This window comes from Vicugna pacos, chromosome 29 (assembly GCF_048564905.1).
Source record: "Vicugna pacos chromosome 29, VicPac4, whole genome shotgun sequence".
NCBI lineage: Eukaryota > Metazoa > Chordata > Mammalia > Artiodactyla > Camelidae > Vicugna > Vicugna pacos.
The window spans coordinates 4,633,582-4,655,925 of NC_133015.1; the positions used below are offsets into that span (position 1 = coordinate 4,633,582).

Sequence of the window (22,344 nt, forward strand, 5' to 3'; positions counted from 1 at the left end):
ACAAAAACTAAATGCTCTTTTTTTTCCAATGCTAAATGGAGAGCCATGCAAGTTAGTGGAAGTGATTCACTACTGTAGTAGCAGAGACAGGACCTCTTTGGTAATTGAAAATTGCTTACTAATTTGTCTGAATTATCACAGTTTTTTGTTTTTGGGGGGATAGTGAGAAGCAGCCTACCAAGGACAGCAGGAAGGTTTCCCCCATCCCTGAATTTCACACAAAGGCATCCTACTCAGAGGCTCTTTATTATTGGTTTATGGGAAGAAAGCTCAGACTGCAGCTTTGGGCTGTTGGTTCCACGTTTTGCTTTGTATGTGAAATTGGTTTGAAAAAGCCCCACGCTAGTTGTCATGACAAACACAAACCCTGCACTTTGGGGGAAAGGAAGTCAATAAACACCTTCAAACTGATGTTTCAGACATGAGATCACTCCAGCAAGAATTCATCCCAGTAAGGAGGCTCTAAAGAGAAGGAAAACTTGAAAAACAAGACAACTGCAGCTATTCGAAGAGGAACTCATTCTAAATGAAGCGAATTCATTTTATCTGTTAACCATGCCTTTCAGTTTTATCTTTTTATTCTTAAGCTGTAGAGGAAGGTATAGAATTGTCGGGCTTCCCAGTATATAACTCCTTGGGACACCCTTCATTTCTTGTTTTGTCCTCTTTCTTTACTGACATGTATTAAAGACTGAGATGGACTAGGATACAAAAAGTGTATAATTTTATTTTTCGTGTTTTGAGCCAATATTGTTCATGTAGAAAAGAAGTGAGTTTTCCCTAAATGGCAGTGTAAGTCTTTGAGCTATTGATTTGGCATAATTTTTTAAATCCTTTCAGTGCAAAATTCTTTAGGGATTGGATTATAATTTGTGGAAGGTATCTTTCACAAAGCAAATTACTTAATTAAATCAGTTTGTGAACTAGAAGCCAGAGTGTTATTCTGGGAAGGGTCTACGGGTTCAGAATCTCTATTGCCCAGGACTCAGTGCTCCCTTCTAACTCTGCTTTTTAAAAACTGGGTATAGGAGGGAACCCGGCCCTGAGTGACAGAGCAGTGTGTTACGTATTGTTACGAACGTTATGACTGATTGTTTAATAAGAATTTGTGACTTTGGGGCAATGGATGGAAGATGAGGATGAGATAAGATTGCTTTTTCTTTAGAAGCTGGAGGTTCAGTTTATTTAATGCTCTTCAGAAAAACACCGCTGGAGTAAAGTTTAGTGCAGAACCAGATGTTAAACACCTTTTTTCATTTATTCAACTGGTGTGTTACAGAAAGCCATTTATAAGCACTAAGCACATGGACATAAAAATAAAAGTTCATTTGTAAAACCGGCTTAAGTCTAAAATGTATTTGAACAACCCTATTACTTCAATTAGGTTACAATATGTAATTTAAATAACTATAAACTAGTTAATTAACATGTAAATAGCATGTGGTCCCAAACACTGTTTGAGTCGTCTCCAGAACAATGAAAAATTATACATGATGAAGAGAAATACACACCGGGGACTGCAGTGGGACACCACGCCCCACGGGAAGTGATCCTTTCCGATGGGTTAGTTAGGCTGAAAGAACACATTCGTGATGTGTTGTTAACATGCTAACATTTCAAAGCTTGGGGGAAAGCCCTTAAAAGTAACAGCTTTGAATGCGTAAGTAGTTAAGTTTTGTCTCTAGTCAGGGGATTTATACGGTCAACAACACTTCCAGGTAACAGGTTGCGCTTTCCAAAGGAGAACGAAGTAGTGGTTTCTAATGACCGTCTTCTGTATTTTACAGGGGTTAAAAACCAGGGACTGTCTTAGCCAATTTTCAGGGAACCTGGTTGGGTTCAGGCTTAGCAGGAGGCCCTTGACAAAGCTCTCCCAGCGTGGGGTGGGGGGCACACGCTGAGGGCCTGCGCCACGGGACGGCAGGGGGCTGTCACCCCTGCCCGGGGCCGGGATTCACGGAGGATGCTACCCATCCGCTGGGCCGCTCGCATCCACACCGCCCTCCACGGCTGCGCCCTGTGCGGCACCTGAATGATTCACTTCTCTCCATCTGCTCCCTTTTCTTCTCTTTTCCATTCTGTTTATTTTTCCTTTTCTGTGAATTCGTTTGTGAGCTTGAGACACGAAAGCACAAGACGTTCACCCGCTTACAACCAACCTTCTGTTTCCTGGTACTCGGAGCTTTCTGAGGGCTCTTCGTCATGAACAGTCTGTATTATTGGTAGTTAAATGCCTTTTCCTGGATGGGTTCATTTTTCTCTTGGCTACACCCCAAGTTATATTTTAAAATTTCCTTCAAAGTACAGTTCTACTGGGCAAATCCATGACAAATGGACTGCACACAGATGCTCTCCGTTAAGCCAGACTAAAAGTTAAATGAAATTAGAAAGGAAAGGCCCATTGAAAGAGCAGTAGGCTGGAAGTTGGGAGACTTGACCTCCAGTTCTGGATCCATAACTGTCAGGCAGTTTAGATAGAAATAAGCACTGGGCAGTGGGGGAGGAAGGGGAAAGGAGCAATCCAGAGCACACGGAGCCTGAGCTGTCAATCAGTCAATCAATCAATGAATCCATCACTCACGAAACCAGGAAATAAAAACAGGAAAAATGAGGGGACGGCGCCACTTTTCCTCTCTTGGATTGACCTGCTTCCCGTTCCCAGGGGTGCACTATCTTTCACTATTTTTTTTTCACTAATAAAAATTTTGCTAATCACACTTTTTTGTCTCTTCAAAAATCTTTTTTTTTGGGTGACTGAGAACCTAGGTGACTCTTATTTTGTTTCCTGGTGACGCAACTTGCCAGGGGGGGGCCTGATCTTGTCGTGTCTGCTCCTCCCTGAATGTCACTCCCCACACGTCATCTGTATGAAATGTATCAAGGTAATTATATGTAATCAATATATTGATAGCTAACCAATACATGAAATATGCACTAGAATGATATTTATAAAGTATTTAATATACACACATACTTAAATATATAAATAATTATGACTACAAGGATGAAATACATAAAATACAAGATTATATACTATGTAATAATTACAGTTAATAATGCAATATATTGTTACTCAATATTATGTATCATAAACGATGCGGCATTTTCCCCGCAGCTTGCTGTCCTCATGTTTGCATAGTGCATCGGGCTGGGCTCTAGACATCTGGGTTTGCCCAGAATTTTTCTGTCTCAGATGCATCACCCAGAGGGTGATGTCTTGCAGCTGTAGGGGTTAGCGGAGTGCCAGACACAGGCTAGTGCTCTCAGTTAATGCCATAGAGCACAGTGAATGCTATACTTTAAACTTAGAGGGTTTAAAAAGCATTACATTTAACGTTCATGTCATCTGGATATGGGTGAGCTCCGCCTAGGAGACATACAAACTTTTTCGAGGGAGGATGTCCTTTACAGATTCATATAACCGGATATGCCCATGTCCCCATTTCACAGATGAGAAAACTGAGGCACTGAGCATTAAGCCCAGGCTCTTGCCTTCAAGTCCACTTTGCTTTTACTATGTCCAGATCTACTATGGATAAGTAGTCAGTGCTGATCGTGGCGGCCTGACCATCAGCTGTGCATTCTTCCTTGGAGACCCCGTGAGGCGCAGGCTCTGTCCCGTCCTCTCTGTCCGGGGATAACTGGGCAGCTGCCAGGGGAGCGCAGGCCTGTCTCCCGGCTGCAGGCATGAGGTGTGGCGCCTGCAGGAAGGCGGTCCTGGAGCCGCCCGCGACCAGCCCCCGTCCAGGGTGAGGGTCAAGGCCAAAGCAGCTGGGCCGGAGGACCTGGGCCGGAGGCGACGACCAAGGCGGCTGGCCGGATGCAGGGCGCCCACTTCCAAGCCAAGTTCCATCCCCGGGGCCTCAGCAGGTAAAGCGCCAAGCAAAGCGAGGGTCCAAGGTTTAGGCTGGGGCAAGACTGGGGCTGGACTAGGGCAGGACTGGGGCTGGGCTGGGGCCGGGCTGAGCAAGGTGAACGCTGACCCAGGCAGCCTTCATGTTTCCTGGGCCTGGCGACCTTAGACAGGCTCCCTGACCTCCCTCCATCCCCTCTGCCCCTTTGAGAGGTAAAACTTCCACAACCCAGAAATGTCTTTCTCAAGGACCCGGCTGGCATTCCTTTGAAACGTAATCACCAGGAAAGACGGGGCCCCTATTGTCCCGTCTCTGTGGGAGGGCAGGGGTCTAACTTCCAGTACACGGGGGTCGGGTCACGTAGACAGCGTCCCTCCAACGCCCTCTGGTGACTTCCTGCAGACTCACTCCAGCCTTACAAGTCTCTTGACTTTTTCCACAATTGAGTTCAGTCCTTCTTCCCTGTTGCAGTAGTTTTGACCTCGATGGCAATAATTTGGAATGCCGTCTTCCTCGCTGTATGTAACAAGTGTCCAGGGCAGTTTCTCTTCTAAAGAGCAGGGAGGGCGGAGGGGAGAGAAAGTTCCAGACCGAAAGGAAAGGAGGAGCAGCGTTGAGGAACGGGAGGGGCTCCCGGACCTCTTAGTTGGGGAAACGGCCGCTCACCCCCACAGGGACCCCACCACACATATACGGGAGCTGGGCTGTGTGTGAAGGACCTTCTACTACATTCTAGAAAAGGAGATCATAGTTGGTGGACTAGAAACTGGCTTTTGAATCAACCAGACTTGAGATCCACTCCAGTCTTTTCTATTGTGTGTGATTGGAATTTCCTTATCCTTTTTCCTTCCTCAGTGTCCACTTCTGTAAAATGGGACTAATAATAATGCTTACCTCGTAAGCATGCTGTGAGGATGGTTTAAGTAATATATGTAAATTATGCAGCACAGTGCATGGTGCGAGTTCTCATGTAGATATTAGCACAATTCTTTTTATTGTCTTCCTAAGGCAAAACGAAGACCTAGCTGACCGGTAAGAAATGAGCAGGGAAAGCAGGTTGGTTGGCCTGAGAAGTAATTTCCTCAGTGCACCACGTTGGCCAGGTAGCGGAAGGAAATCACAGGGTCCCTTTCCACACTGCCCTGCTTGCTGGGACACAGCGGTGAGTGGCTCCCCTGGCTGCTCGGGGACACTTCTAGTCCTAGGATACTGTGGTGACCTCATCATGGTGTTCTGGCCGGAATCTATGCAGAGCCATTTCCTGGCCTCCTCAGAGCTTCCAGTACACGGATGACTGGAGGATTCGTCCAGTTGTGGCTAAGCTTAGAGAAGAACCAAGCTGATCCGGCTGGACTTGAATCAGTGGACATGGGGTCTTGTCAAGATTGAACTTATTGGGTGGTGTCTCTGGTCATCAGTAACCAGGGCCCTCTGGTTATCCACCTCTTTATCCATCCTCATAGCCTCCCCCCAGGGGTAGTCCCCGCCCCTTAGGGTATCAAAGGGTCATGGAAGCAGAAAATCTCAAGATTGAAAGGGCTTTAAAAACTGACTCAGGGCTCTTCTTTAGCCAATGAGGCATTGCAGCCCAGAAGATTGAGTGAATTGTCCAAATTGGTGGCAGGATTGTGTCTAGAACATAGCTGTCTTTCCTCTCTGTTGTGATCCCACAACAGTAGACAGGTGACAGACCTTTAAGTCTGTATTTTCACTTTCTTTGGAGCTCATTCCAATTGCTTCTATCAAACAGGGTTGTGATAGTATTATTGTTTTCATGTTTCATTTTTTTTCATCATGTTCAAAAAATTCCCAGTTTGTAGCAGCTGGGGTCACAGTAATAATTTCATTTTCTCTCATCTCTGGGATGATGGAAAATCGCACGACCTACAGAAGTGACTTTGAGGCTGCCTTGTGGGAGAGGGGAGTAGGGGGTGGGAGTGGGGGATGCGGACCTTCCTTGGAGATGCGTTCTCCCATGCCTCATTCCATCCTTAACGTTTCCAAAATACAGGAGATAATTTGCAAATAATATGTGTTTAGTGAGTGATTCTTTCATTCAACATTTATTGCTATCCCTTCCATGCCAGGAAATGCACAAGATACAGCTGCCCACGTCATAAAAATAGTCACCATCCTCATAAAAAGAGTCACCATCCATGGCTATCAAGGTCTTAGAAGCAAAGCTGCAGCTTCAGGAATTTGTTATGGGATGTTTGTTATTCAATGTGAAACCACTTATTTCCACTACTCTAAATGTTGGCTGAAAGCCCACTGTTTCCCCCAATGCCAGATCACTCGCATTTTTTCACACATTGGGGTTAGAAAGGCCCCTTAACAGTACAGAATAAGCTCCCTTTATTGGAGTGAGAGTGTAGTTCCTCAGAAACAGTAATCCGTCAGATAGCTGATGATTTATCTCATGAGTAAATGAATTTTCCTGCAGTTTTGAGGGCACAGTGATAAATTAGTATTTGCAAAGTGCTTTCATCCACGCTAAGAGGTAATGGGTTGGTCCATAAAGCAATAGAATTTGAAATGCCTGTGATTATCTTCAAAATCACACTGGGAGTGCATGTGAATGAAAAAAGCAGAGTTGGAAAGAAAAGAGGAGATAGAAACCATTTAAGATTACTAAATTGCTAGCTGGCCAGAAAATTAAATGCACTGTATAGAACAAAGGTGTTTTCTGTGAGCCAGGATAGCCAAATGCCAGTTTTATTCAGTCAGCACAGGAATATAAGAAATAAAAAAGGATACAAAAAAAATTATGGGAAGAAAAAACTCAGCAATAAAAAATAAGGCTATTTAAAGCACAGATTGATACTTGCATTTGAATCTTTAGTATTGAGTATGTGACAAAGAATTACCTTCTCCCAGCGTCCTCCCAGAGTCTATTCCATTCACTGACATCCTTCCTTGGGAGAAGTTTTAATTAAAGTGGGAAAAACGCCAAATTATGATGTGAGGAGACCTGGGTTCTAATCCTCAGTCCACAATTTAACCAATCGGCTAAGCTAATCTTCAAACTTCTTCATTTGTAGAATGAGGGGTTGGATTCAGTCATTCCCATTTTACAATCTCTCCAGTTGTAAAATCATAATTCTAAGTCTGGCATTGTCTCAGAATTTCTTGAATAGAGATAGAAAGTTAAATTTTGACAGGTTTCTTAAATTTAGATCGACGTTAACAAGGATAATTCAAGTTTAAGATCCCTAGCCTTTGAAATCCTAGCTGACTTCCTGGACTTCCTGAGAGATAATTATACATCACTCACATACATCCCAGGTTAAAATTCTGTTTGCTCAGGTTGGGGTAAACCATGGACAGCTTGCAGGCTGCAGGATAATCCTAACACTGTGCCCACCAGTCTTCTGAAAGCTGCCCTTACACCGGCACATATACAATATAGTGCTACGTATATAATAGTCCACTTTCTCAGTGGGCATCTACAAAGAAGTGACCTTGGGTGAGATGGGAGATGTGCCTGGGGCTGAGCGCTCACTGTCAAGTAACCCGAGGAAGACACCCTTTGTACCCTGTCTCCTGATGTGGTTCCCTCCCTCTTTGGAGAAGCTATAAACAGGATTAAGCTTCTTTTTTATTCTCTCCACCTGGTTTGGTGGTGGTTGTTGCGGAATAATAAAAAAACAAGAGTTGGAGGAAGGAAAGAAAATGGTAGCTGGAGGTCCCAGAATTCTTCTGGGAGATTTTAGAGAAGTGCATTTGAAGGGATTGGATTTCGATCTCGTCTACTTCAACTACAATCTGAGTGGCCTTGGGAAATCACTTAACTTTTTAAATATCACCCAGCAGGAATCTTATAAGATAGGACTTTTTAAAAAAAGATAAAATTCCTGGCACATAACAAATATGTAATACATGGTAGCTATTGTTAGTACAGTGGTTTGTCTTTCTTCTAACTAACTGCTTTTCTATCACGTGCTTCCATTTCAAAAGAGGATGTGAGGTGGTTTTCAAAAATAATAAACACAATTAAACAACAATAAACAAGGAAAGTGGATGGGGGAATAAAAAGAAAAGATGTAAAACATTGAATTAGATAACTTTGAAAATCATCACTTCAGAGGATAACAGATTTGGCTTTTCTTCCAACAGATATGATATCAAGGCTCTTATCAGCAAGGCTGTCAGGGTGGAGCGGAAAACCACCAAGAAACCCTTTGCAATAAAAGTGATGGAAACCAGAATGAGAGAAGGCAGAGTGGTGTGTGAATCTGAGCTCACCATCCTGTGGCGGGTTAGCCGTCGTGACAGCGTCCGGCTCATGGAGATCTTTGAGGTCCAGGGTTGAGTTTCCATCGTGATGGAGCCTGATGGCCATGGGAGGGGAGCTCTTCGATTGACTCCTCACCCAAGGATCCACTACAGAGCAGGATGCTGTCAGGACCCTCCAGATGGTTGCTGATGGCATTAGGTATTTGCACGCATTGAGAATAACTCACAAAGACCTAAAGCTTGAAAATCGCTTATATTATCACCCAGGTGCAAAGTCAGAAATTTTAATCACAGATTTTGGTTGACACAGTCTGGGCACAAAAGTGGTGCCTGGACAATGAGGGCACTCTGCAGGACCCCAGAGTACATAGCCCCTGAGGTTTGGCTAAGGAAACCGTATCCTGGTGCAGTTGACACGTGGGCTCTTGGTATATTAATCAGGTATGTTTCACTTTAGCGGATTCCCGCCTTGTGATGATGAAAGCCATATGAGGCTTTTACAGGGAGATTCTGAATGGCAAATATAATTATATGGGAGAGGTAAGTGCTCAATTTATTCCTACTGAGTTGGACTTGAATAATTCCTCGACCTCAGCACTATTGCCATTTAGGGCGGGATGATTCTTTATGGGGGGTGGGGTTGGGAGAAGGGAGGATGCAGGATGTTAGCAACATCCCTGGCCTCTACCCAGCTGGTACCAGTAGATACCCTGCTGGTAGATACTGGTATCTATGGATGCACTAGATACACACCTCCCCCCTGCTGTGACAACCAGAATTGTCTCCAGACATTGTTAAGTGTCTCCTGTGAGGCAAAGAGCCATTGGCTTCAAGGTAGCAAGGGCCTCGATGACTCAGTTGTCTGTGGTTAGCACATGACACTGACAAGCCAAGCCCTTTTTGGGACGTAGTGTTTTCTCAGTGAATTGTTTAACCTCACAGTTGGCGTGAAATATTTATCCACTGTTTCAACTTGGAACTCCCAGTGTTGATCATTGTGTTTAACTTTTTGTTGTTTTGTTTAGGGAAGGAAAGTTGCCAATGCTTATGTGTGGGATGCCGGGCAAAACAGGAAATTTATTTCATGTTGAAGAAGTGAACAAATTTATGTTTAACTATAAAGGGTTTTTTTTTTCCTTCATAAAGAAAAGTATTGATAGTTTGATTATACATATTTCAAGTGTGACTTCTATATGTAAAACTAAAAGCTACATAACAAGTTGAAAAATCACACTTTCTATTCTCTGACAGATTTACTATCTTACGGTACATGTACATGCTTTAAGAAACTCAGACAAATTGGTAATTGAGAACTAAGATTTACACAGGGAGGTAGGAAAGGGTGGGAAGAATTCCCAGACAGTTGAATGTCATTGATTATTAAAAACTTAAAAAATGAATAGCCTCATTAATGACCAAAGAAATGCAAATGAAGGTGACAATATCTTTTCTTTGGCTTTCAAATTGATAAAGATAAAAGAAATACTCAGCTTAATTCTATTCATCGCTGCTAAAAGTGCTAAGAGGTTAGCGGTCTTGTAGATAATTCCGAGGGGATGAGTTGTAGATTTCTTGAAAAGTAATTTGAAAATACACATCTAGAACTTCAAAAAGTTTACTTATTTTGATCTGCTAATTCCACTTCTGAGAATCTAAGGAAATAATCTCAGGTGCAGCAAAGTTTCATTCTAATGATGCTCATCTGAGTTTCCTACCAAACTGGAAAATTGAAACGAATCATCAGAGAATGTTTGAATACATTATGAGACATTCATATGATAGTCCCTAAATTATGCATGTCTGAAAATTATACTGGTATTGGGAAATGTTTCCAATATACTGGAAGGGGGTAAAAAAAAAAAAGGCAGAATCCAAACTGTGTATGGAGTATGAACACAATCATGTGGGAAAATGCATGTGCAGGAAAAAGTCTTGGTGGAAACACAATACGATGCAATACCTTGTTAACAGAATTTATCTTCTGGTTTGCGGATTATGGATCATTTTGGTTTCTTCTCTGTAATTTGCATCTATTTGTGTTCCTGTTTTGTTTTGTTTACAAAGAGCACATACTTCTGTTTGGGCTATCTGTTGCTGCATAACAAACCATCCCCACACCTGATGTTGTGAAATAAAGACCATTTTATCATGTCAGGTAATAAATTTGTATTGTCTTCTTAAAAGTCCTTCTGTCTGTAAGTGAAATTCCAGGTATCGTTAGAGCAGGCAGAGAGCTGGATATGAGCAGAGAAAGGGGGACACAGACCAAATGGCAGGAATTGGGTGGAAAGGAGGGGCACAAGCCAAATGCAGGAAGCCACACATCATGTGAGCACCAGGGGCCCCTGGGCAGAGAGAGAAAAGCAGGAACCTTTGGACTGTTAAGGGGTCCGAACTTTTGGGGTGATGAGTGGCCTGAAAACTGACGAAGAAAGGTGAGAAAAGGCAAGAATCTCCAGTGTCCGAGGGTAACCTTTTGCTCATTATGCCCTCATTTCAATAAAAATTAGCCTTGCAGATCAGAAGTACCCATCATGCACTGACGTCATGACAGTTCAGATCCAGACTGAATAAGGACAAAAATCCCTCCTCCCTTTGGGAAGGTGGAGTTGATATGAACATCAGGGAATATGACCCGAAACCCTTCCCTCCCCAATGAATATTCCGTCCCTTCATTTTTACACCCTATGTAACCAACTTGCCAAAGAAACTCGGGGCAGCTGCTCACCTGCCCGCTCTCCCCTTGGGAGTGTACTATCCATCCTTTAATAAATCCTCACTTTACTTTTTTAACCACTACATCTTGTCTCTGAATTCTTTCTGGGACGGGACAAGAACCTGGAACACCAGTTGCATCCACTGGCAACAGTATGACACATCATGTGAATTACTTTTTTTCTTTACAAGGCAGGTGGAAAAGTGGAATAAATAGGAGGAGAACATCCAGAGGTGTAAGTTCTATATTGCTGATGGTGAAGAGGAGAGGTATGTTTAACATAAATAGCAAATATTTTACTAGACACTTGGCACATCCGTACTGGAGCCCCACTCATGTATGTGCAAAAAGTTAGCTATAGTGTTAATTTTTTCTTATTTATTTAAATGGAGGTACTGGGGATTGAATTTAGGACCTCACACATGCTAAACTTTCGCTGTACCATGAAGCTATACCCCACTCCCTAATTTCTGTTGATGTTTTGGTGTGAAATACATTCTTTTTCATGAAACTTCAATGACCATTCCACTGTGTTATTCTTTTTTTTTTTTTATTTTTTCCTGAATACTGCTTAGGGTTACATTAATTTGTTTCGTTTTGATGTTTAATCTGTATGTCTTCTTTCTAAGACATTGTAGGCTCCTTGAGGGCTGGGACTCTCATATTTTTCCACTCGTCCTCAATAAGATATCACAAAAAGCTAAGCATAGAGAATGCATTTCATAAAAACAAATTGCTTTTTAAAATACTGAGATTCTGATCTGTATCTCCATGAGTAAATGTGTCTCAACTATCACTGCATTGAATATAGAATACAAATTTTAAATTTATTGTAAGGCAAACTATTAGATAATTCATGAAATTATTAGATTCATCCTGGAATATTCAGGTGGTTTGAAGGCTACATTTATTCTACTCTACTGGGTTTTGCAGGATAGAGGTAAGTGTTCCCCATTCCAGGTGCTCCCTGAAATGCAAGACACAGCACATGGTGGGAAAGGGGTGGGAGAGAGCAAAGCTTTTCTCCCCACCATGAGAACGAGGACTTGGCTTATCTGCTTGGTTACCAATGCCATCCCAATGGCTTTGGCAAGGTGGCAGGGCTCATGTTGGGGACTCATCCACAATGCTCCTGGAGACCATTTGAACCTCTTCCTTCTTCATGCCAGGAATTACGCTCAGCTCTGGGAACACCCACGTGAAAAATGCTCAGTGTCCCTGCACTTAGGGATCTCTTGGTCTTGTCTGAGAGACCAAGTTTTACTCTGCATCTCTTCAAATATAAGGGCTCTGACGCATAGGAACAAAGGCTCAAGGTCCATGGAGCAAAGAAAGAGAGTCTTTCACTGCATAGGAAGGTTGGGTCAGATTTCCTGAAGGAGGGGACACGTGAGCTGTGACTTGGAGGAAGTGTAGGAGCTTCTGAACGGGAGGCGAGTACTTTCTACATGGAACAGCATATGCAAGAGCACATAAAAGGGAATAAGTTGACTAACAAGAAATTAAGACTTTTAGAGCATTTGTGTGCCTGTGAACGCATGTTTGTACGAGTCTTTTGTAAAGCAGCGTAGTGTGAAGGTTAAGAGCACAGTCCGGGGCCATGCTGGCTGCCCTCCACTCCCTGCTCTGCCATTCGCTGACTGTGTGAACTTGGGGCGTGCTCCTTGATTCTTCTATATCTCAGTTTCTTCCTTTGTCAAATGGAAGTAATGATAATGTCCGCCTAACAGGGTTGTGGTGAGGATCAAAGGAGCTAATAGATGTAAAGTGCTTAGAATAGATTTATAGTATTAGTTACTAAGTTAGTACTAAATTAGTACTAAGTTATTACTGTTATTACTATATTAGTACTACATTATTACTGTATTAGTACTACATTATGACTATATTAGTGCTACATTATTACTGTATTATTACTACCTTATTACTGTATTAGTACTACATTATTACTATAGTGCTAATATATGTTAGCTATTTCTGTTATAATTACTATTAATATGTAAAATACTGGGACTGGAAGTTTGAATTTTCTTAAGTAAAATTTTGTTTAAGTTTGAATTTTGCTTATACGTATATATATGTAGATAGATAAACTTTACTTATCAAGTGTACATTTTTCACCTTTGAAATGGAATAGTGAGGAAAGGGTAGCATTAGCATTTTCATATTAACGATAAATTACACATTCTTGCCAATGCGTTGAGAATCACATATTCTGGCCTCGTTAGATTCCATTATATCACAGGAAACATTTTTTGGTGTGAAATAAATTGATAATAAAACGAGCCTTATAATCATATTAGCTAGTTGATAAGGATAAACACTGGTGTTAAAAACATATTTTAAAAATAACCCACATGGACATTAATAGAAGACGGTGTCCAACTGCTTAGACTCACCTGTGATTGTTGTACTGTTAGAAAAAAGCATATTGATAAGCTCCCTTGGCTGCTGTGTTTTTTTGGGGGGGAGGTTTATTTATGTTGTAATGGAGGCACTGGGGATTGAACCCAGGACCCCGTGCACGCTAAGTATGGGCTCTACCGCTGAGCTACACCCTCCCCACTGATACACCCCTTGGAAGTAACAGATCTGATAGTTATGCTCCTCAGCCATGACCCCAGTTTCTTTCTATTTCATTACCTCCACTAATTTCTCTTATTTTTCTTTCCTATATTTCTTCTTCACTCAGGTTATTAAGGAAGAAAAAAGAACAGGAGAGCAGAAGATTGGATACTTGAATTCCCTTTCATTCTTTTTCCATCATGATGCCAATAATGAACATGACACCCTATCTCAGTTAGGCCGTAATTCTAGTAATTTGGTTCCCATTCCTGTGATTTAGTTCCTAAATACTTACACTTACAAAAAAAAAAAAAAGTGGCACCCAATACTTTTAAATGATATTTTTATTTTAAAAGTTTTTTTACAGAAAACAATTTTAATGATTATGAATCTTTCAAATCATACTTCATTTTCTGCATATCATTTTCTTCATCTCTTCTGTGACTTACCTTAAATTGAAGGTGTCTGTGTCTTCTTTTAAACTCCATCACAAACAGTGAGTATTTGTAAGAGTCGGAACAGTGGTGCATCACATTTACACTGTGTAGGTGTTGCCCTCAGCATCAGGGGCGGTGATCAGAGTGGGAAGTAGCTGTCGGCGTCCCTGATTATGTCGCACTGCTTGACCTTGATCTCATCAACGGAATTCGTGGAGTTGAGGAGAAAAGAACTATGCATAAAGGCTTTTACAAACTGAGAAATAGCTGGATTTAATATTATTTTTATATTGCTCATTTTATGGTTTGTGAGGGTTACAATATAGGGACTAGATCTAAATGTATGTTATGTGTGGAAAAATGGGTCAACCAATGATTTAGAGTTCATAGGCCAATTCAGTTTTTTGTTATTTTTCTTATCTTCTTTTTTTGAGGATGAGCTTTACCCAATCCTCTTTTAAGCTTCAGTGTTTCCTTTATGAATGGAAAACTAAAAGCATCCTTATTCTCATGTCAAGAGCCTCTTTTTTTCTTTTTAATTGAAGTACGGTTGATTTACAATGTTGTGTTAGTTTCTGGGGTACAGCATAGTGATTCAGTTATACATGCATATGCACACATATATTCTTTTTCATTATAGGTTATTATAAGATATTGAATATAGTTCCCTATGCTATATAGTAGGACCTTTTTGTTTACTTTATATATAGTGATGTATGTCTGTTAATCCCAAACTCCTAATTTATCCCTTCCACTCTTTCCCCTTTGGTTACCATAAGTTTGTTTTCTATGAGTATGAGTCTGTTTCTGTTTTGTAAATAAAGTTCATTTGTATCATATTTTACACCTACATATAAATGATATATGATATTTGTCTTTCTCTGTCTGACTTACTTCACTTAGTATGATCATCTCTAGGTCCATCCATGTTGCTTCAAGTGGCATTATTTCATTTGTTTTTATGACTGAGTAGTATTCCATTGTGTGTGTATATACACACCCAATACACTAGTAGTATTCCATTATATATATATATATACATATGCATATATATGTGTATATACACACACACACACACCCCATCTTCTTTATCCAGTCATGTCTCAGTGGACATTTAGGTTGCTTCCATGTCTTGGCTATTGTAAATAGTGCTGCTATGAACATTGGGGTTCGTGTATGTTTTTGAATTAAAGTTCCCTCTGGATATATGTCCAGGAGTGGGATTGCTGGATCATATGGTAAGTCTATTTTTAGTTTTTTGTGGAATCTCCATACTGCTTTCCATAATGGCTGTACCAAACTGCATTCCCACCAACAGTGTAAGAAGGTTCCCTTTTCTCCACACTCTCTCCAGCATTTATCATTTGTGGGCTTTTTAATGATGGCCCCTCTGACCAGGTGTGAAGTCATACCTCATTGTAGTTTTGACTTGCATTTCTCTGATAATTAGTGATACTGAGCATTTTTTCATGTGCCTGTTGGCCATTTGTAATGATACAGTGTTCAAATTCCTTATTTGAAGAAGTCTTTTGGATTTGATAAGCATTGATCTTTATAATTAAGAACATGATTCTCTATGTGTGTTTGTGTGTGTATTTTTATTTTATTTTATTCTATTTTATTTATTTACATTTCTTCTCAGCCCTCCCACTTGGCGAAGGACTTTATCGACAAACTACTGATTTTGGAGGCTGGTCATCGCATGTCGGCTGGGCAGGCCCTGGACCGGCCCTGGGTGATTGCCATGGCTGCAGGGGCCAGCACGGAGAACCTTCAGAAGGTCGTTTCTCAGAACCTCATGCAGAAGCTCCTCACTCTCAGAGTCCTGCATCTGCACAGTCTTCTAAGTCGCCGTCTTATTACAAATCAAGGTTTATGTGGAGCAAGGGAAACTGAGGGGTAGAAGAATCACCACTGTCTTCACTTTAGTGAGCGGATGGCCTTTCAAACCACTTCATTCAATTTTAAGCCAGTTGCATTGACTTCCTGAACAGCATTAGGTCAGTAGAGACCATTTCATCACAATAAAGTCACCCTAGGACTCCAAGACACGGAAGCATGTGGTTATTGTTGGGTAATGGTGACCTTCCCTTTTAACATTTTTTAAGCTATAATTTTTCCCATGTTTATACAGGAACTATATTAATTCTCCAAAATATACTGCTGTAAAAGATGACTAATACAGTAAGTAGTACATAATAGGAAATAGGAAGATGAAAAAAATAGTAGGAAACAGTAGATGAAAAAATCTCTTAAGAATTGATGAATTAGATAAAATACAAGATTATAGGAATAAGGGATGAATATATGAGGGAATGATGAATCAAAGACATGGCAGGGATGGTTAGATACAGGGAATAAATGTACTTACCCTGAAATTACTGATTTATATTTAAGACCAGTGTACGGTGTTAATAACCACTGAGTAACACTCTAGACAGTTACAAGTGTCTGTCAATTTCATCTTTAGTCTGCAGGTATTCGTGGAAATTGTTAATTACGGGGCATACAAAAAAGCTTAGCAGGCAACAAAATAAAAATAAACCAGTGGGACTCCCTCAAACTAAAAAGCTTCTGCATGGCAAAGGGAACAATTAGTGAAACAAAAAGGCAGCCTACAGAATGGGAGAGAATATTTGTAAGGCATATATCCAGTAAGAGGTTAATCTCCAATATATAAGGAACTCCTATAGCTCCAAAGTAAAAAAAAAAAACAAAATCCGATTTTAAAAAGTGGGCTAAGGGTTTGAATAGATGTTTCTCCAAAGAAGACATACAATGACTAACAGGTGCACGAAAAAGTGCCCAACATTACTAAGTACCAGGGAAATGCAACTCACAACCACAGTAAGATATCCCTTCACATCTGTCATCAACGAAACAAGTGTTGGTAAGGATGTGCAGAAAAGGAAATCCCTGTACATTGTTGATGGGAATGTAAATCGGCTCAGCCACTGTGGAAAACACGGCAGCTTCTCAAAAAATTAAAAATAGAACTACCGTATGATCCAGCAATCTCACTTCTGAGTGTTTATCCAAAAGAACTGAATTGAGATCCGCAAGAGAGACTGCAGCATTATTCACAAAAGCCAAGATGTGGAAGCAAACTAAGTGTTCATTGATAGATGAATGGATAAGAAACCATGGCGTAGACATACAATGGAATACTATTCAGCCTTAAAAAAGAAGGGAATTCTGCAGTATGCGACAACATGGCTGAAACTTGGTCCATTATGCTAAATTGAATAAGCCAGTCACAGAAAAAACAGACATTGCAGGATTCCACTTATGTGAGGTATCTAAAATGGATCAAATTCATAGAATCAAAGAGTGGAATGGTTGGTGGCCAGCGGCTGAGGGAAGGCAGAGATGGGGAGTTAGTAATGAACTGGTGTAAAGTTTCAGTCAAGCAAGATTCCCGAGATCTACTGTACAACCTTGTACTTACAGCTAACAGGAATGTAATGCAGGATAAAACATTTGCTAAGAGAATAGACCTCATCTTACCACAATAAAATTCAAAACAAAAGAGAATCTTAAGAGGCAGTATCTATCCAGCAGAAACTTACAGCCTAATTGGGGCATTATTCACTGGAAAATGGGGTTTTACTGAATCAGACAACAGTGATTTTTCTCTAGTGTTAGCATGCATTACCCACTAGAGCTTACACAAGAATATATATGTGATCAACTTGCTTCATCCCTCTACTGCTAATTCTTTTTGGATAGCCCAGGTTTCTTCTGGAATCATTTAATCAAATATCTGGATGGCTCTAAATACCCACCATGGAATAAGTATAAATGCTGTATTAAAGGAAGAAAACTCCAAAATTTAGTTCTTCAGCCAAGGTGCTTATGGTCTGATCCCTAGTAGAGTAAATTTTTGTAAAATGACACAAAGAAGATTTAAATTATTATTATTAAGTGTATCACTTAATATCACTCATATGAATGGATAAATATATTAAATAATGATTCATCAGTTGATATCACTTAATTTATTTTGTTAAATACAATAATAAAATGCTAGAGTAACCTTTACTATAACCATAAAATCTGTCTTAATTTTCTATTTTAATTTTATCTTTTAGGTCATATGTGTGGGACAACTATATGTGATATATAAATATGAGTATGTAATTTGTGACAAATATTTTTAGTATAAATTGCAGTGTATCACATATGGCAAACAATGGGTTAATTCCTTGACTATAGAAAAATACAGATTCAAGAAAGAAATAGAAAAAACGGACAAATATTTTGACAGATTGTTCATAAAAATACAAATGGCTAATAAGAATGTGAGGATGCTCAATTTCGCTTAAAAAATGAAAATTAAAACAACAAAAAGATAGTAATTTTTCATCTGTCAGATTAATGCAATTTACCACCTGGATGATGAGTGCGGTGCAGGTTGCAGGGAAGCACATACTGTCCTGCACCACTGAGGCAGAGGCGTACAAGCTGCTTCCACTTCACGGGGGTGCAGGACGGAGGGGGGACAGTGTGGCAGCAATATTTATTCAAATTTAAAATGCAGTGGCCCTTTGACCTAATAGTGACACTTCTATAATTCGCGCTACCCATATTCTTGCCAAAGTGTGCAAGATATACATGTAAAAGTGTATAAAACATTGTTATTTATATAAACAGGAATCATAAGCAAATGCCTATTAATATGGGAACTTCCTTAAATAAAGCATGTTACATCTAAGCAATGGGCAACTACCATTAAAAATGACATGGTAGATCTTTATGTCATGCTATATGACACGTTATTGTGTAAAATAAAGAGGCCACGTGCAGAGGAGTATTATAGGATGGTCTCATTTGTGAGAAAAACAGTTCGAAAGACTTGTAAGAATTTGATAAAAATAGTGGTTATCTCTGGGATAAAAAGAAGAGGGGGTCTAGGATGAAAGGGAAAGGTTCACTTTTAATTTTATACCAATTTGTACCTTAAACAATTTTTAGCTGATGTATTTGCTTTAAGTCTGTAGTAAAAAGAAGATCCAGTTGAAAATGCATGTTGTGGGGAGGGTACAGCTCAGCGTTAGGGTGCATGCTTAGCATGCAGGAGGTCCTGGGTTTGATCCCCAGCACTTCCATTTAAAAAAATGCAAATGGCAGAATGAAAAAATTAAAAACAGAGAAGCTTGAGTAAGCAGCCCTAGAGAAATTGGAAACCGGCTGACTCATCAGCTGTGAAAACTGGTTCTTTATGTAACTGGATATTTTATATCTTTTCCAATTGAAAATTTCAGAACAAAAATACAAGCAATGAAAATTCTAATGCTAATACTCTCAGATCTGTTAAATGATTACAAAATAGCTTTAACATGCAGCCAAGTTATTCTGTCCTAACATTTACTGAACACTTACTTTGTGCCAAGAACTATGCCCAAGACCTTTAACATACATGACCTCATTTACTCTTCACAACAAACTTATGATACGGGTATTATCCCTAACTGGATTTTACAGATTAGGAAATTTAGGCTCAGAGATGTGCAGTAATTTTTTCATGGGCACACAGCACGTCTACAATTAGAAACTCAGAACTCCTCCCACAACCTCTATGTTGGATTACTTCCGGGAGATAATACAAGAGGAAGGCTCTGAGGTCTTAAATTTTGTCCTTGTTGACAAAGAAATAGTGGGATACAATATTACCCGAAGTTGTGTAAATATTTGCAATTTCCATAAATAATTTCCTTTCATATCCTTTGCTTATGAGGGTTGCCCAAACTTAGCCCATCTGTGGGCATTCACTAGCCCAAAGTGAGGACCCAGTTATTGCAGGGCCAAAAGAGGCTACTGAACACAGGGCATGGAGGTAGGACTGGCTAGGAAGGTGGGTCGAGTCTCAGAGATGAACAATGACGGGGAGTTTGGAATCCAGGGAGACGATCTGGGGCAGCAGGGAACACATAAGAAGGGTCAGGAACCCAGGCAGAGGGAGAAATGACTCAGATGCCCTGAAGAGGAGCGTGACACTGAGTCTCACTAATGTAACTGGGGGCCATTAGTGAGAGAACCCACAGGCTAGAAGGACCGAGAGGCTGACAGTGGCTCATGACTACTGTATTTTTAATCTCGCAAGGGCAGGGATCAACCTTATTTATCTTTGAAACCCCAGTGCCTGGTAGTCTGCACTTAGGAGGCACTTGATGTTTGAAAATGAAACACAGACTATTTCCTGTCCGACCTTGCCCCAGGGGTTTCCCCGCATAGCAGCCAAAGTTCCCATTGATCTAAATCTCTTGATGATTTGTAGAAGTCGGTGGATGAGATGGGAAAAGCACAAAATGTCTAGCGACATGTACCACAAGAATTTTCATGAGCAGGAAAAACCACCCTTCTGTTTCCTGCTGGCTACTCGCAGATCCTCGTTAACTGCCCCCAAATCTTTTAAGGGTTTTGAGTGGAAGGCTATGGTTAGGTAATTAGTTCCCTTCACTCCAGCTTTTGTAAAGTTCTTACCGACCAACTCAGTTTATTTCTAATTGTTTCTTTGAAAAATCCATAGTTCTTTCACAGGCTTACTTTCTTGCTATGTTGATTTGATGTGACGAGGAACTCGTAGGTTACGTTTTAACATCCCAAGGTGGACTTCTTCCCACCCTCCTCTCTCCACCTCAAGTGAAACCAGCTCATGAGCAAATCAACCAAACTCCTGGCCGTATCATCTTCCTCCATTTTATTTCTGAAAAAAAATATTTTGAAAATTCTATAAATTAGACATATCAGGTAACTTTGTTGTGAACTCCTGAGAGAAAAATGTAAATGAGCACTTTTTCTTAAGTTTTGACTCTCTTCTACCATCCTCTGGTGAAATTAGGTACTACAGACCAATTTCTAAATACTTAGATATGTTTTACTTGACCAGGGTTCATATGAATTGAGTGAAAAGAACACTCAGATTACTTTATAAAAGACATTAAATCTTATATTTCCTTTTACATTTCTTATTACTTTTAGGAAATCACTTCTATTTTTTTTTAACAGAAAAAAACAAGGTTATCCTGAATAATTATATCAAGTTCCTCTTTCATCACTGTCTTAATATCCATTTAAATTTTGTCTTTTATTATTTGTCTTGCTTGAGTTTTCTTACCTTAGTATTTTCTCTCTTACTCTTTCTCCCTGTCTTCTGACAGTTATGTGATTGTTTACTCTTTGCTTGCATATTTTTAAAGTTTGTCACAAAGATCTACTTTGCATGACATAAGTATAAAGTTGATAACTGTATTTTGAGGAGTTCTGTGTTTGATTGACATAACAGGATAATAGAATTCATGCACACAGAAGCTGTATTTTCTCATTCTGCTGCACATCATACCATTGTGTATTAAAATATGTCAGAAAAATGTGATGGTGAATAGTCTTTCAGTGTATAAACTTCTGGAAAGTTAAAATATTTAAGCTCAAGTACAAACATCTTCAACTTAATATGACAAAGAATTACTGATCTGTTTGGAATGTTTTTTCAAAGTCAAGAAGCTTGATTTTCAAAAAGTCACTCTAACCAAGAGTTAAATTCACAGAGAAAGGTTCTGAAACCTAAAACGTGAGTTAGTGTGCATTTGAATCTGGAGACCTGAGATGGTGCATTGGCTTCCCAGGGCTCCTGAAACGAATGGTCACAAGTTGGGTGGCTTAGAACGACGCAAATGTGTTCTCTAACAGTTCTGGAGACCAGAGTCTGAAATCACAGTGTCTACAGGTCTGATTCCTCGTGGAGGTCCTGAGGGACAAGCTGATCCTGGCTCTCTCTTGGCTTCCGGTGGTTGATGACAAACCTTGGCGCCCCTCAGCTCGTGGCTGCAGTCCAAGCTCTGCCTCGGTCTTCATGTGGCTTTTCCCTCTGTGTGTCTGTGTCTCCTCTGCTGTCTCGTATAAGGACACTCATCACTGGATTTACCACTTTAATTCAAGATGATCTCGTCTCTAGATCTTTCCCTTGATTATATTTTAGAAGACCGTTATTCCAAATATAATCACATTCTGGCTTTTTGCTTGGACATATGTTGCAGGGTCACCATTCAGCCCACTGCAGTTGGAAATTATCACCTACGTGTCCAGCTGTGAGGTCACATTTGGCGTCTTCCCTTAGGCTTGGCTTCTGAAACCCTTGTCTTCCTCTTTCTGTTGTCTGTGGTCCTGGCCTCGGGACTCCACTTCCAATCTTTCATGAAATGGTGCTCCGAGTATTAACTAGTGGATTTGTTTGAAACAATATCCTATAGAATTCTTCTAATTCTATAAAATCCTATATTTATATTGTATCTCTCAGTATATCAGTTCAGGAAAATGAGAACAATTTTGTTTGCCTCTGAGAAAAAATTAATTCAAAGTACCAGATATTCCAGTTTTTATTTATTTAGTCATTTCCCTATTTCAAAAGTTTTAAGGGGTATCTTACATAAGTCAGTCAGAATGAGGTGAAGATCAGTTTGAATTGCTTTGTAGAAGAGGAAAGCAGGGAAAAGTTAAAATGAGAGTAGAAAGGATAGGCAGAAGTGGGAAGGTAAAA

General features: G+C 40.2%; 1 protein-coding gene across 1 annotated transcript; it reads left to right on the top strand.

Annotated features, from left to right (window-relative positions):
* The first annotated feature begins 3,687 nt into the window (after positions 1-3,687).
* Positions 3,688-15,737, top strand: PSKH2 (protein serine kinase H2). The gene is given in 9 exon segments (XM_006202359.3): positions 3,688-3,735; positions 3,737-3,870; positions 7,971-8,184; positions 8,186-8,390; positions 8,393-8,544; positions 8,546-8,587; positions 8,589-8,630; positions 15,451-15,613; positions 15,616-15,737. Coding segments are annotated over 9 exon segments (1,122 nt in total).
* The last annotated feature ends 6,607 nt before the right edge of the window (positions 15,738-22,344 follow it).